Source organism: Alternaria viburni, assembly GCF_023758015.1.
Source record: "Alternaria viburni strain BMP 2772 chromosome Unknown scaffold_16, whole genome shotgun sequence".
Taxonomy (NCBI): Eukaryota; Fungi; Ascomycota; class Dothideomycetes; order Pleosporales; family Pleosporaceae; genus Alternaria; species Alternaria viburni.
The window spans coordinates 341,029-355,317 of record NW_026055785.1 but is presented as its reverse complement, the minus strand read 5'-3'; the positions used below and the strand labels follow the sequence as shown (position 1 = coordinate 355,317).

Here is a 14,289-nt window from a genome sequence, read left to right as displayed (position 1 = left end):
TCACAACCACCCCGAAGCTTGGAAACGCGCCGCGCCGCGTAACCTGCGCAACTAACATAAAGCCGTTGCGCTCAGGACCCTTAGGCAACTAACTCCATAAACTCCTAGCTCCTACCGCATTTCACATTCTTGAAATAAACAATCAACAAACCTACATAATCCAAGCCACGAGAAACTCAAGAGCCGACATCGTTCATCATGTCAGACAAGGAAGAGCCGCAGCAACAGCACATCCAGACTGAGCCCCAGAATGACGAGCAAGAGGAGAAGAAGGGATCAGGAGGTCTTTTGAGCAAGGTCGGAGACCCTATCGGTACGTCTCCTCTCCTCCCTCCCTACCCTCCCTACCCAGATCACCACCACACCTCCCAACCCATCCAACCTATCCAACCCCTACTAACATCCACACCCACAACAGGCAACGTCCTCGGCACAGCCCTCCGCCCCCTCGGCGCGCCCCTCGAAAAAGGCGTCACAGGCCCCCTCGGCAACGCCCTCGGCGGCACCACGCGCCCAGCTCTCGGTCCCTTGATGGGCCACGAAGAAGAGAAATCTGAGCTGCTGGGCGGCCAGAACAAGGATAGCTATGAGAGTAAGCCGGAGAGTATTGCGGGGAAAGAGCAGACGGGGCAGAATCCTCTGGGACTGGATCAGACGGGGCGGTGGGGGTTCCAGGATGAGAGTGGGGGGAAGAAATAGGTTATAGGTGATGGGGAAGGGTGCTTATGTTCGGGATTGTGGTGTTTTAGTAGAGAATTGTAGGGGTATATTTCTTAGAGATGGTCAAAACTCCACAGGTGTAGTGTTTGAGTGTTAGAACATCTCGCTCATACCACTCTCGCCCAACACGCCCTCTTCGTATAGACTCTGCTCCCTCTCTTCGCCTTCTCGATCGTCATGTGTATCTTCCCTCCCCCCTTTCCCTCTAAACGTATCATCCAGTCCCTGCACCGTCCCTACACTATCCCCAAACTCATCTTCCTCCATCCTTTCTTCCTCCCTAATATCCCCGTTCAACTCGGGTATCGGCGTCCGTCCAGTGAGTATATCGAACAGACTGTCGTCTGACTCCTCCTGCTCGTCCTCATCGTCACGTTCAAAGCGTAGGATCTTATCTTTGCCTTCCGGCCACACCAGTACGTGTGCTTGCTGGTGACCGAATACGAGTGCGGGTTTCTTGTCTGGCGAGGTGAAGAGCCAGGCTGTGGACCAGCGGGGTGGTGCTGAACCTGCTGGTTTGCTGATTTGCGAGGACAAGGTGAGAATAGCTGGGGGGTGTTGGAAAGAGGATTGGTGGGCGGATGTGGAATGAGAAGTGGAGGATGATGGTGAGTGAGAGGTGGCGGCTGTGTAGAGGTATACAGTGGGTTCGTCTTGGGTCGTCTGGATGAGCAGACGGTTTGGATCGGTGGGGTGCCAGAGCAGGTTCTTAACTGGACTGTATTGGATTATTATGCAACGAGGTCGGAGCACGGTTAGATCCCAGATCCAGACTGTACATGGTGTACTGTCGTCACGCGTCGCACATAGCGTGCCGTCTGCGTTGAAGGTCAACATGCCGATACCCTGCTTCATGAGTCCGGTTTCGTTCTTCTCCAAGGCTGCTTTTGGAGGTGTGACAGGCTGCTGCGAGGTTGTGAAGCTGCGGTTGCCCTGGCTGTCGACATGTTCGCTGTATACAGGCGCGCTGGGCACATCGATGACGGGTGTGTGGTCCAGGAAAACAACCGGGGCGAAGGTTCGTGTAGAGAGGATACGGACGCGACGGTCCCAGCCACCGACAGCTAGACATTCGTTCCCAGGCACCCATTCAAGCGTCTTGATACCCAAGCCTTCCACATCCCACTCGCTGACGTCGTCTGAGGGTTCGCGGGTCATGGCGCGATACAAATGACCGTCGGCAGTGTAGATGTGGAGTTTGTAGCCGGCAGAAGCTGCGTCCCAGACTGCCAGCCAGCGACCGTCGCGACTCCATCTCAGCCCTGCCGCATCGCTTGTCGTAAGCTCGACGCGATTGATGACCTTGTACGTGCCAGGAGCCAGGAGCAATAGAATATCGGCGCCTGCTGCACGACATAGCATTGCCAGAACGCCGCCTCTTCGTCTTCCACCTCTTGAGTCCGTATCTTCGCCCGGCCGATAGCCCCAGCCCTTTCCGTCTTTGCCTACAAACTTCGGATCGCGTATTTCTACGGCCCTGCCAGTCTTGAGACACCATATCTTTGCACATGCGGTGAAGTCGCTCCAGACAATGACTTCATCCTCGTTTGCGCCAAACTCGGCATGCACGTTCTTGCCCATGCCGCCCGAGCCATTGCTTATCACGGCGTTCCATTTCTCGTCGCGAAGATCGTATACGCGCGTTGTATCGTCATCGGAAATGAGGACGCGGTTCGAGCATGGCCGCGGTGTGCGTGAGGATCGACGGGGTGGTGTCGAGTTGGGTGGGGGTCGCGACGTGGACGAGGTCAGCGGTGGTAGGGTAGGTGCTGACCAGGCGATTCTCGAGTTTCTAAGATCATGACTTGAAGGTATCGCTATACTCCGGACGATTTCCAACGTGGTAAGACAGCGTATCTGCAAGCGCGCGCCATTGAGGCATGCGACGTGTGTCGCGGTCGGTGATGGGACGGAGGCATTAGTCGCTGGCACTGATCAGTAACTGCCGAGGCTTAGGACCTTCGCGCTCATGCTCACATTTGAATTGCGGGGTTACGACAATGTCTTCCATCGTCAAAACAGTCTTATCAAGCATGCGACGAGAATGTTTGGATTCGGTAAACAAGGGCAGGTGCGGATGTAGGCCAATGGGAGTCCAAAGACGCCGCAATTAGCGTGGTGTCGGGCCTCGAAGCTCAGTGCTGCAGGCGGTCAAATCGCGGAATCTCACACGTTCACTCACGCGAAGCCGCTCAGAAGGCAAGATCTCTTCCATGATACAAGAGAATTTGTTCTTATTCCAATCATAACCGTAACAGCAACGAGGGTATCGGCATGCACTCCAAGTCGACTAACAAACGCTCCAAAACACGCCATCAATCGTCCTGGGTATACTTTAGATGCAGTAGATCCAATCTCAGAACCCAATCAAACTGTGTAGAAGTGGAAAAGGAAATAAACCAAACGCTTGCTTGCTAGATCGCTCAATCCAAATCGTCCATCTTCATTATCATCGTCGCATCAGGGTCGCTCACGTCTGGTATACTGGTGCCTTGATCAAGATGCTCTTGCCGCGAATCTGTACAAAGACACCAGCGGACATACGCACACGTGGCGGCGGCGCTTCGTCCTTTGGTCCACCAGAGCTACCCGGCGGATGTTGCGTAAGACTTTGCTGGCTGCCACCTTGACCGAGCGACGATTCCCGCTTGCCCAGAGTAGCAGGAGAAGCCGTCGGCTTCTTTGACCCACCAAAACCAAACATGCCGCGCTTCTTATCTTCTCTTGGTGGTTGGCTTCCCTGTAGCTGTGTTTGCTCTTGTTCCACTAACGACATGTTGTCGTCAGGTCTGGAAGCCATGCTTCTGATCGAAGCTCTGTCGGCATCGTCCCGCTCCAAGATGGGTGCCGTCAGCGCGGGGATGCCGGACTCAATCTTCATGAAATCGGGAACGATGCTATGATCAGGGTAAAAGTACTCGATGTGTACTTCACGGCTTTCAAGGGGCAAATGTTGTGCGATGCTAATGGCGAGTTCGATGATCATAGGCACACCTCCATTGAGATCTGGAGGCGCAGGGTCATTCAAGTGCATTTGGAGGAACGCAATAAGCTTCTCGTTGAGTGTTTCAGTGAGCGCCTCGCGATTGGCTGTGGCCTGTGGTGCTCTCAAAGTGTCCGCAAGGCCCTCCAGTGTGGCCAGCCGCCAGTTGATAATCTTCGCAGCGAGCGTGTCTTCATCCTCGGCGCTATGGCACGGCGGCGAGAACTTGCGGATGTTGGAGACGATTGACTGCAGTTGCGTCGAAAAGCCCGGCTCGAGGTCTGGGTGGAAGTACTTTTCGAATATGTTCTCCACCAGCCACTGCGAGATGACTGCGCGGCCGATAGCCGTCATTTCTTGCTTGCCTGTCTCGACAGCTGTCTTGTTGACCACCTTGTGTAGCCACGTAGGTATACTCTTCCAGTCTTTGCGAATTGAGAAAGACAGCTGTGCTATCAATCCGTCCAATCGGTTGAAGCGTGTTGCATATTCGGTGTCATCCCAGGACGTACGAGACAAAGACAAACGCTGGTTTGCGAGGGTGTTCTGTAGCTGATGGACCTGTGACTGCTGCTCGAAAAAGTATCGCTTAACCTTTTGGTACTTTTCGCCTGTATTGTGTTAGATCCATTTGGCTCGTCCAAAGAGAATGTACTCACGCAAGACATCGTGCTCTTTTTGTAGCTTCTCGATTTCCTCCTCTGACATATCGGCGACAGATGTCCTCGGCGGTGGCGTTGCCCGTCCCATTTCTGAGACCTGCTGGGGCTGCTTCTCACCGCGGTATGGCTGTCCTTGTGAAGCTGTTGGAACGACGTTAGCGTCGAATGTTGCCAGGCCCGGCGACACAGGCGGCTGACCGTGGGGCTGACCTTGAGCGGGAGGCTGTGAAAGCATGGACGACTCTCGCGACGTTGCGCCCGGCTGTGGTTGGCTGCCATCGTTCGCTTTCCTGATGGTGTTCCTAGCACTGCTCTGAGCACTAGGCGCCATGCTGTCGTGCGCGTGTGGGGGTGTTATGTTGGTCGGTAGTAGATCGAACGACTGGGGGTGCTGCGCGTCGTAGGTCTGGTGGGACGGCGGCTGGAGGGGAGACGGCGGGGCGAGCTGGTGGGACGAAGGGGGACGGCGCTGCGACTCGATCGACTGGGCCTCTTGCGCGATCTGAGGATGCTGGCGAGACGCCTGTGGGGGCTGCAGGTCAATCTGCTGCTGCGAGGCTGGCCGGCCAGGTTGAGGCTGTTGCTGCTGGTCTTGATGCGGCTGAAGCTGGGACGCAAACTGCTGCGGATAAAGCGTGTTTTGCTGCGCGTTGTCTAGCGGCGAGTGGCCCTGGGCCTGGAGTTTAGCTTGCTGCTGTTGGTACAGGTAGTAAGTTTGCTGGATGTCTTGCGAGACTGAGCCACCTTGCCCGTGCAGCTGAGCGTTCTGGAGCAGAGGGCTTGGCACGGTTTGCGGGTTGAAGGCCTGGTAGTCGCCCGGGGCTTGTGGGTGCTGGACAGCTGGCTGGTAGCTCTGGTATTGCTGCTGCTGTTGCTGTTGCTGGTGCCGTGGCTGCTGGAGACCCTGGCCCTGGTGTTGCTCAGGGCTGTACTGGTCTACCCCGCCTTGGGTCGAATAGCTGCCCTCCGTGCTTACCCTGTCAAGTGGGGGCCGATTGTACTGCTGCTGTTCCTGACGCGGCTGCGGCGCAAACTGCTGAGGCTGCGGCAGGTTTTGTTGGTACTGGATGTCCTTGGGCGGTACCTGGGGCGTATCGTCTTTCTGCAGGAAGGGGTCGAGGTTGTCTTCGTCCTGCTCGTTCGAGGCGGGCAGATGGGAAGTCGACCCTTGGTGCTGGTGCCACTGCTGCACACGGCTCTCTTCCTGCGCCTGATACTCCTGCGCGCGGGGGTCGCTCTTCCGGACTGACTGTCGCCTGCCCAGGCCGTTCTTCTGTGCTTTGGCTTCCTGGTCTTTGTGCCCTTTGACTCCGGCTGCGATGCGACTGCGCAGCGATGGCTTCTTGGCTTCTGGCGTGTATGCAGAAGGCGCAGGCTGCGGCTGATAGGGGCCGCGATGAGGCGATTCAGCACCAGACACTGGCGCGGGGCCGGGTTGTTGCTGGTAAACCTGCGACGGCGACGACTGACCCAGAGGGAGATGGGCACTCAACCTGTGACTCGTCGTGCGCTGAGGAAACTGTTCTCTATATTGGCCCTGTAGCGGAGCGCCCGCCGAGACCTGCTGTTGTTGCACAGGAGGCTGCTGAGCCTGTACAGGCGCCTGCTGGCTGTCTGAAGTGTGGTATCGCTGCGCGGCGACCTGCTCGTTCACTGCCAGCGCTTGCCCGTCAGCGGCGCCGGCGATTGGGCGCCCAAATGCTTCCTTACCAGGTGGTACGGGCGAATGCTGCCCTGACGAGGAAATGTCGACAGATTGGTGCGACCGATTCGACTTGGTCCATGGAAAGTTAGGCATTGCAGTGTTGACAGCTTCAAGCTCCGCCTCAGAGCAGGTTGTCGATGGCGGGGCGGAGACGACGCGCTCAGCTAATAATAAAACGAGACTGAGCAACCATAGACTATACCCGGGTAAGACTGCATCGCGCGGTTGGACAGCTTTCCTCAAGTACAATGCATCGAGCTACATAGATGCACGGCGTAGGTGATCAGCCCAAGCCGCCGCACGTGCAGGCATGCGGAACTAATGGAATGACATGGAGAAGGCAAGACCAGTCCCGGTGCAGCTAACACCGGACCAAGTTGCTGATATCGCGAGCCGTGGCAGTGCTGCTATTGCCAATTCCCTGCCTCTAACGCCTTTCTGCTGTTCAAGGCTTCCAAGGCGCAATCGACGTTTCGTCTTCCCCGTTCTGTGCCTGCACTCCCGCCTCCCAGTGACACAAGGAGACGACAGCAAACGTCGCTGGATCCAGATACATACACTGTGCCCACAGCCCGGCGGATGGAACCTGCAAACAAGAACGCCAAGTGGGGACAGCAGCTGTTAGTCTAGGCGGCGTTGCAAGCCCTCCTCTGCTCAACGTGCCTGAAGCTGCAGCCGCCCCTGCGTATCGCCTGGGGTATGCAAACTATACATATCGCGTCTCATTATTGTACACTGAATGTTTTGCTTTTCTTGTGCTATCGTGACATTTGCAACGTGTTCGAAGAGCTCAATGCCTAGAGTGGCAGATTGCATCATCACCATCACGGACTATCTCAAAGCGAGCGGATCTGCATACGAGCCAGATGTGCATCATCTCGCTCATGTTCCCTCAGCTCCGAAAAATGTCATGGGGCTATTTTTGGCGTCTGACATGTGCTAGCCGCGTTAGACTAGCTTGCCTATCGTTTCGGTTCTGATGCCTGTGTAAGGTTTCCTAAGCTTCCACGTTACACCACTTTCACACAAATCTCAACACAAGGCTGAGGTCTCGAAAAGCTGACCATCAGCCACTTCATGCACGCAATATAGCCAAACTCAATTGTCGGTCTCTCCGACACTCCACCGGCATTGACCGGACAACAGAATACGCGAACGTATGCTGGTGAGGCGGTTATGCACGCCTCCTTGGAGGTGCGTGGGGACTACTGTATGCGCGAGTGCGGCACTGCCAGGAACGATCTCTGTACGAGACAATGTTACGCGCTTCTTTTCTCGATCGTACTTCCAGTATTAATGCAATGTCGAATCTTCTCCCAAGGGGGTCTGCTAGGAGCTTACTCAGACCATAGGTAGAGCAAACCCTGATATTCGCACGCGCGCGAGTTGGTTATTACCGCAATACTTCTCAACAAGAGCAGATTCTCATGTCGGTACCCTATGTATTGCGGAAGTTGTAGGTAGCTCGTCGTCACGGATCATCGCGCTACCACTGAATGACAACCAAAATGTAGCCTTGTGATCTCGCACAAAGCGTCTGTAGGCAAACTTTGACTACGATTAAGTGAACTTTCAATCACTACCGTCGCGCGCACCGTAGGGGGGTTGTTAGGGCTAGGATAGGCTTCTAAAACCCAATTTCCTGTCGTTTAATCTCAGTTGTGATAGCTCCCTAATGTTGTGTTATAAGTAAAAGCTGTTAAGGGCGTAATTAATGTCAAATTTCAAGCCTGTTAAGGAACCTTAGGTAGTGCCTTCTATCCTAACGTAGGGAGGCAGCAACACTACTACTATAGACGTCAACAACTAGCACAAGAGACGTTAGGAGTAGCTGCAACAAAGGAGCTCTAATGTATGTTAGCGCGCTGCACCTCCTAAGTGTACTTGCAGTAAAATACGTAGAACATTTACCTAATTAGCTCGCTCGCACAGCTAATCCTTAGCACCCCTTGCTAGTTACAGTGCAAAAGTAGTTAGGAGTAACCCCTTTTGCTGTTAAAAGACAGGTACAAGCCTATCCTCTATAATATATAAGCTGGATAAACGCTTTTATCTTAAGTTACGATCTTGCCTACGATAGGAGCTTGTTAGCTAAACTTTAGATGATATGCCCCTGACAGCGTCTCCTCACTTGATATGGCTATCTTACTCCTATCAACCCCTAGGGGTCGCGCGCTACGGTACGTAATGGGATTGCGCAATTTTCAGTTCCATTGCCCGAAACTTCTCCACTGAAACTTTACGAGCGTTGTCCTTACGACCACTTCAATGCAAACTACAGATTTCTCCAACCTTCTCTCTCGACCATGGCCGATCAACAGGTATTCCGATTTCTCGATCTACCAACAGAACTGCGCTTGATGGTCTACAATTTTCTCCCGGTCAAGACGACACACCATGTCGTTCGTACCAACGATTTTGCTTTCTGGTTCAACAACTCTCACTATCACTCTACTCAATTACCTGGACATTTCCTCGAAGACGGAGCACAATTTCAGACTCCCTCTTCGAAGTGGCCTGTATACTCCATGAAGATAGTTTGCAAGAAGATCCCCGGCCTAGCTATCCTCGGTACCAGTCAAAAGATTCAGCTAGAAGCTGGTGAAGTTCTACACCCAAAGTTACGAGCCATCAGCAAATTACCAGCGCAGATTATCGTGAACAGCATCTCGCTCGGCAGCTTCGCTATGGATGATTTGGTGACTCGATTGTCATACGCAAACACTACCTATTGGACAAACAAAAGCCGTCTCCTAGACTGGCGCGTAGCAGCACCTGAGTTGCGCCCAGGAAACGAACCCAGATCTCGACCCGTTCACGTAGCCATACGCAATTTGTTCATCGACAGAGACACAGCCGACGCATCGACAGACAACTTCAGAATGCAGTGCCTGCGGAATTGCTTCTATTGGTCACTTAGACATGAATCAGCCATACACGCCGCGAGCTGCCCTACAGATGGCTCCTTCCCGCACATTGACCAGCATTTACATCTCCGTATGGCTGGATTGACTTCGCAGGAGGAAAAGGCTTACGACACATTTCGACCTCTGGACCGTGAAAGTGTTGGAAGATGCTGTCGTTGCAGGTCTACCTCGCTCATCGACAGCGGTGATATTATTGGTGAACAGGAATGGGAGGACGAATGGGCAGAACACGAGAGCTGTCAATAAGGGCTATGATCGTCGGACAATGAAGAAGAGGAATAGTCTCACGCATGGGGAGGTCGAGCTGGATACTCTCACTCAATTTTGGCGAACAACCATCGATAGCAATGGACGCTGAGAACGAAATCTGAAAAGAAACTGGAGAACGACTTCTGTAGAAGTATCAGTTGCGTCACAAGATACACTAATCTCAAAGTAATCTTACCTTCACTTCAACTTCGGGTCTGTGCGCTCACTGATTGTACTGCGCCTAAATGGCACTCATTCTCCGCTGGTACCTCTCACCACACCGCATCAATACATTAACCAAGTCGACCAAAGTGCCGTAACCTCCAGCAACCTAACGAGGTCTTTATACGCCGGAGCCATGAAGGTATCAACCACCGACCTACCTCCGCCTCAGACTGCCACGATGGAGTCATCAGAACAACCACGCCGCCCATTATCCACGCTACTATACCCAAGAACAGCGGAAGTACCATCAGCATACGATACATCACCCAAAATTCCTACAATTCCACAAGAACAAGAGCCACTACCATCCCCACCTTCACCGTCGCCAAAAGCTTATCAAGACCATCCAACACCACCCTCACCACCAACCTCCCCACCCCTCATCGTCATCCACCCCGTCCCAGAACCCACCTCCCCCGCCTCCCCAACATCGCCTTTCCCAGACAGCCTCCCACCGCGCCCCCAACCCGCACAAAACGGAACCCTCATATCCCGCCTCTTCAAGCGCGCACCCGCCCACCCCGATGACATAGAGCTCGGCCACCTTTCGCGCGGACACACACCAGAGGTTCCTGTTACGGACGCGGAGAAGGAACGGGAGTACAGGAGGAAGAAGGTGTTGTTCATCTATATGATTTGGGGAGTGCTTCTCGTGCTTGCGATATGCGGGATGGTGGTTGGAGCGCAGATGTATAGGGGGAGGGTTGGTGATGAGGGTGGTGGTGAGAAGGTTAATAATTTTGAGGTTGCTGATGCGGATGGGGAGGTGATTGGGGGTGGAGGGGGAGGATGATGGGTGGTGGTTGGTTGATTGAAGTAGACTCACGGGCTGGATAGATCAATGTCCGGACAATTGTCACTGGAAAAGGAAGCAATATAGCTAACATCAGTATCGGAACAAAGTAGGTTGAGATAGACGGTAGAACGATGAAGAGTAGCAAGAGCTTCACAAAGACATGGTGCGAGAAGGTTATGCTAGATATGCTTCGTCGTATGAATCTACCTATAAGGAATTAAGAAAGAATGTACTCAATGTCAATTAATGACTCGCGCGGACTTTCACGGCAGCAGTCCAAGTTCAACTGTCTTCAGACCTAGTTCTGGTTCTGTGTCACCTTCACCATCTCGCTTACTCAATCTGTCTTTGCTAGCTCGACTCCGACTGACCGACAGCAGACCACTCCGCTCGCTGTTGTCTGCGCAGGAGACGACGATCCTCAACATAACCAATTTGTGTACTGCTACATGTATGCCGTATAGAAACATCACTACCTTGCTTTGTGCTGACATTCTAGCAGAACCACCGCTTTCCACCGCCATGGCTCCCAACCACACCAAAACAGACCAGCCCGTCTACCTCCGCATCTTAGGCTTTGATCTCCATTGTGACGCCGTCACGAGCAACGACTACAACACTTCCCAAGTCGGCCACGTAGCTACCCACGATGCCTATCGCACTCGATACGCTCCAGAACCCTACCACTCTGTCCCCGCAGTAGAACTCTACCGCGATCAGCGCAACGCTGGGCTACTCTACATCTTGATCGCAGCTGGCGCGGCAGCAGCTCTCGTAATTGGAATTGCAATGCTCTTATTCGGGTTCATGCTGTTCATGTTCGCTGTTTGTTGGATTGTTGCCTTCATGGTCGTTGTCGGATTGATGTGCTCGGTTATGTAAGGTAGATATGGAATGGGTGATAAGTGAGCCAGCAGTGTGAATGACGGGAAGGAAGACAGGATGAATGGCAGAGCTTGCTCATATGGATAAACGAAAGAGGTAGAGCAGTTTCCAGTCAGCACGCAACTAGGATATAGTTCCAAGCTTGAGAATTGATGAGAAGAAGATCGGGTATGCTAGGTGGTATTATTCGCTGTATATGCATGAAATCGAAACGTGTACTCAGTCTCATCCGACAGTCCAGGTGATCTCGCAGTCCAGGCAGTCGCGTTCGGGCGCGGTTAGACCAAGTCCAGGCGCTCTTTCCTCTTCACGTTGCCGCCTGGTCACTATTTCCTCGTTCCGCTAGCTCTCTTCTACGACCACTCAGATACTCCTTCCGCCCACTGCTGACTGAGCAACTACCAGGTATCTACACTGCCCTTTCCCACGCTGCCATGAGTCTGTCGCCCACTTAGACCACTGAAACGCTCTTTCCTAACTTCCCAGTAGAACGACCACTCTCAGCCGCCATGAACGCCTCCAATAGCGAAATTGATTATTCCACGGACGATACCCCCTCGAGCACGGGGTCCGACGACAGTTGGGTTGACTTCGGCTGCGGCGATCTAGACGACGACGACGACGACGACGACGACGACGACGACGACGACGACGACGACAACAACAACGACAACGACAACGGCGACAACGACGAGAACAACGACAACGGCGACGATGACTCCGATCACGTACACACTCACACCACCTACATCAAGATCAAATCCAAAAGTGGCGCATCCAGCCGGGTGAAGCCGCCCACCGTCTCTGTCAAACATCGTTCGTCTCGCTCAAGAGCAAAGCACCGCGATTCTACCACTGACCACCGCGACTTCATTGTCTGCTTCATGATGATGTTGGTCATTCTGGCACTGATGTTACCTGAGCGAACATTCATTTTCTGCGAACTGGTGGGCTTCTTACTGGCCGAGATTGCATCAATTTTGTTCGAGGCAAAAATGCTCCGATTTGTATTAGCTGTAGTGTTGTTCACTGTGGCGAGCCTCAAGAAGCAGAACCCGTGAAAAGGAACAGGACGCGAAGAACAAAGGTATGGAAGGAAAGGAGATTAAATGAGGCGCACTTGTTCTTGTTGTAAGGGGACACAGATCGCTTTAACGTGCAGGTATCACGGAGACGAAATCGAAGTTACTAGATGGTATCATTTGCTGTATATGCATGAGTAGAGTGAGTCGACTATTACTGGGTCTCCTCCACATATCCCAGAGCCTCTCCAACCTTGACCTTCATTCCTTGTTCAATGTTCCACTTGAACCCACCCTTCCTCTCCATACCAGTGAAGCCCTCGTCGAGACTGGGTCTTATGCCCTTTGGCGCCTCGAAGACCAAGACGATGGTACTTCCTAGCTGGAATCCGCCCATCTCTTCGCCGCGCTTGAGAGAATAACCACCTAGCACACGACTAGCGGAAGTGTAGGAGGCCTCGGCAAAACCGGAGTATGGTTCTCCCCTCGCTGCAGCTTCTTCGGCGGCGCGGTCAGCGGCAGTGTCGGTGGTGAGACTGTTGGTGCGGAGTTCGCGATCGAAGTTGATCTTGATAGATCCGACGTTGGTTGCGCCGACGGGTGTGTAGGAGAAGAAACCCCAGCGCCAGCGACCGAGTAGGACAACGCGCTCGTTCAAGGTGAACAGACCGGGCATGGTGCGTTGTAGGTATGGAGATACACTGTATAGTTCACCGGCGAAGTGACGGCGTGACTCGACGACCCATGATACTGGAGAGTGGAAACGGTGGTAGTCGCCTGGAGCGAGGTATACGACGCAGTAGTAGAGTGCGGTAGGTGTCTTGTTGGATGCGGGTGCCCACCAAGGTCGCTCAGCTTCGCTCAAGGCCATCTCGGCGCGTACCTCGGCTTCTGAAGAAGCAGCCGGGGCGGTGGACTGGTCCGTGGGCATCTCAGATGGCTTTCCGCCTTTTGGCCATGGTCCTGAGAACAGGTTGGGCAAGGTATACGAGATGCCGTTCACATTCGCGAATTCCTCATCTGCGCGGACGGTGTCTTCTTCATCCTTTGCGGTCTTCTCATGTTCGCTTGTGACGACCTGAGAGTTGGCGACGTTTTGGGCGGGTGTGCTGGGCTTGGTGGAGCCTAGTAGCGCATCTAAGCTGTACGTCACGCCTTTGACTTGTTCGACTTCGCCGTGCTCGATGGTGCCGAATTGAATGACTTTGCCGTCTGCGGGAGAGAGGACGGCGTTGGGGTTCGGGTCGAGAGGGCGGACTCCGGGTTTCAGGGTGCGGTAGAAGAAAGCAGCGAGATTAGGGTAGACGTGGAGATCGGGCTCGGAGACTTCAGAGAGGCTGTGACTTATTAGCATGAAGCATCGCTACTGGGTGGCAGTCGCTAACTTGACACCGAATATCCAAGAGTAGAGCTTGAAGCCAGGTACTCGAAGGTAGTAGGGAATATCGATCTCGTTGAAGCGTCCCCAAACTCGCGAGAGGGCCTTGAGAGGTAGCGTGGACATGACCTGGACCGTCCATGGCCCGCTCGGTCGTATCCTCTCGCGCTTCTTCGGTCGGCCCTGGTTGTCCACTGCACCTTCCTCGCCATTCTGTCTCTCAGCCTCGGTATGCTTCTCCCTCCGTTGTATGCGGTAGAGCTGGAATGCGCCGAGGAAGCCGACACCGAGTGCAATTGGTATTGGCTCCCATTTTATCTTGGTGTTCTTAAGTGCGGAGTTCAGCCGTGACCTGAAGGACTCTTTCCTGTGGAAGTTCTGCTCATATGTTGCGCGCGTGGAGGAGAAGGTGCGAGACGGGGCAGAGAGGCGCGCATGTCGGTGTGTGGGCGTTTGGAAGCGCGGGCGGAGAGGGGCTCGCATGAGCTGGCGCGAACAGGAGGACGCCATGGCTATGTTGTATGCATCGGTCTCTAATATTGCAGTGCGGGAAGACGGCCAATTCCCCAGCGACGAGATGACGGCTATGGCGTCGCGTGGTGGGAAAATCAACTTCCTCGGTTGACCAATGACGTATCCATCGGCGACGGGGCTCTAGCGCGCAACGGCGTCTACCGCTGGACATGGACAGTTCAATGCATCGCGTGCACAGGTCAAGCTTCTCGAAACATCCAAAG

General features: G+C 53.9%; 5 protein-coding genes across 5 annotated transcripts; 2 read left to right on the top strand and 3 right to left on the bottom strand.

Moving 5' to 3' along the window:
* Positions 1-198: 198 nt before the first annotated feature.
* On the top strand, positions 199-699 carry J4E79_007451 (uncharacterized protein; the record flags this gene model as incomplete). Its single annotated transcript, XM_049356317.1, has 2 exons — positions 199-313; positions 419-699. The coding sequence occupies 2 exons, from the start codon at positions 199-201 to the stop codon at positions 697-699; spliced, it is 396 nt and encodes a 131-aa protein (XP_049209204.1).
* A 114-nt stretch (positions 700-813) lies between these two features.
* Positions 814-2,301, bottom strand: J4E79_007450 (uncharacterized protein; the record flags this gene model as incomplete). The annotated part of the gene is made up of 2 exons (XM_049356316.1): positions 814-1,433; positions 1,527-2,301. 2 exons carry the CDS (start codon positions 2,299-2,301, stop codon positions 814-816), a joined length of 1,395 nt encoding a protein of 464 aa, XP_049209203.1.
* An 889-nt stretch (positions 2,302-3,190) lies between these two features.
* Positions 3,191-6,163, bottom strand: J4E79_007449 (uncharacterized protein; the record flags this gene model as incomplete). The annotated part of the gene is made up of 2 exons (XM_049356315.1): positions 3,191-4,314; positions 4,363-6,163. The coding sequence occupies 2 exons, from the start codon at positions 6,161-6,163 to the stop codon at positions 3,191-3,193; spliced, it is 2,925 nt and encodes a 974-aa protein (XP_049209202.1).
* Positions 6,164-11,661: 5,498 nt separating this feature from the next.
* On the top strand, positions 11,662-12,265 carry J4E79_007448 (uncharacterized protein; the record flags this gene model as incomplete). Its single annotated transcript, XM_049356314.1, has 2 exons — positions 11,662-12,099; positions 12,224-12,265. 2 exons carry the CDS (start codon positions 11,662-11,664, stop codon positions 12,263-12,265), a joined length of 480 nt encoding a protein of 159 aa, XP_049209201.1.
* A 123-nt stretch (positions 12,266-12,388) lies between these two features.
* Positions 12,389-14,062, bottom strand: J4E79_007447 (uncharacterized protein; the record flags this gene model as incomplete). Its single annotated transcript, XM_049356313.1, has 2 exons — positions 12,389-13,511; positions 13,560-14,062. 2 exons carry the CDS (start codon positions 14,060-14,062, stop codon positions 12,389-12,391), a joined length of 1,626 nt encoding a protein of 541 aa, XP_049209200.1.
* Positions 14,063-14,289: the final 227 nt, after the last annotated feature.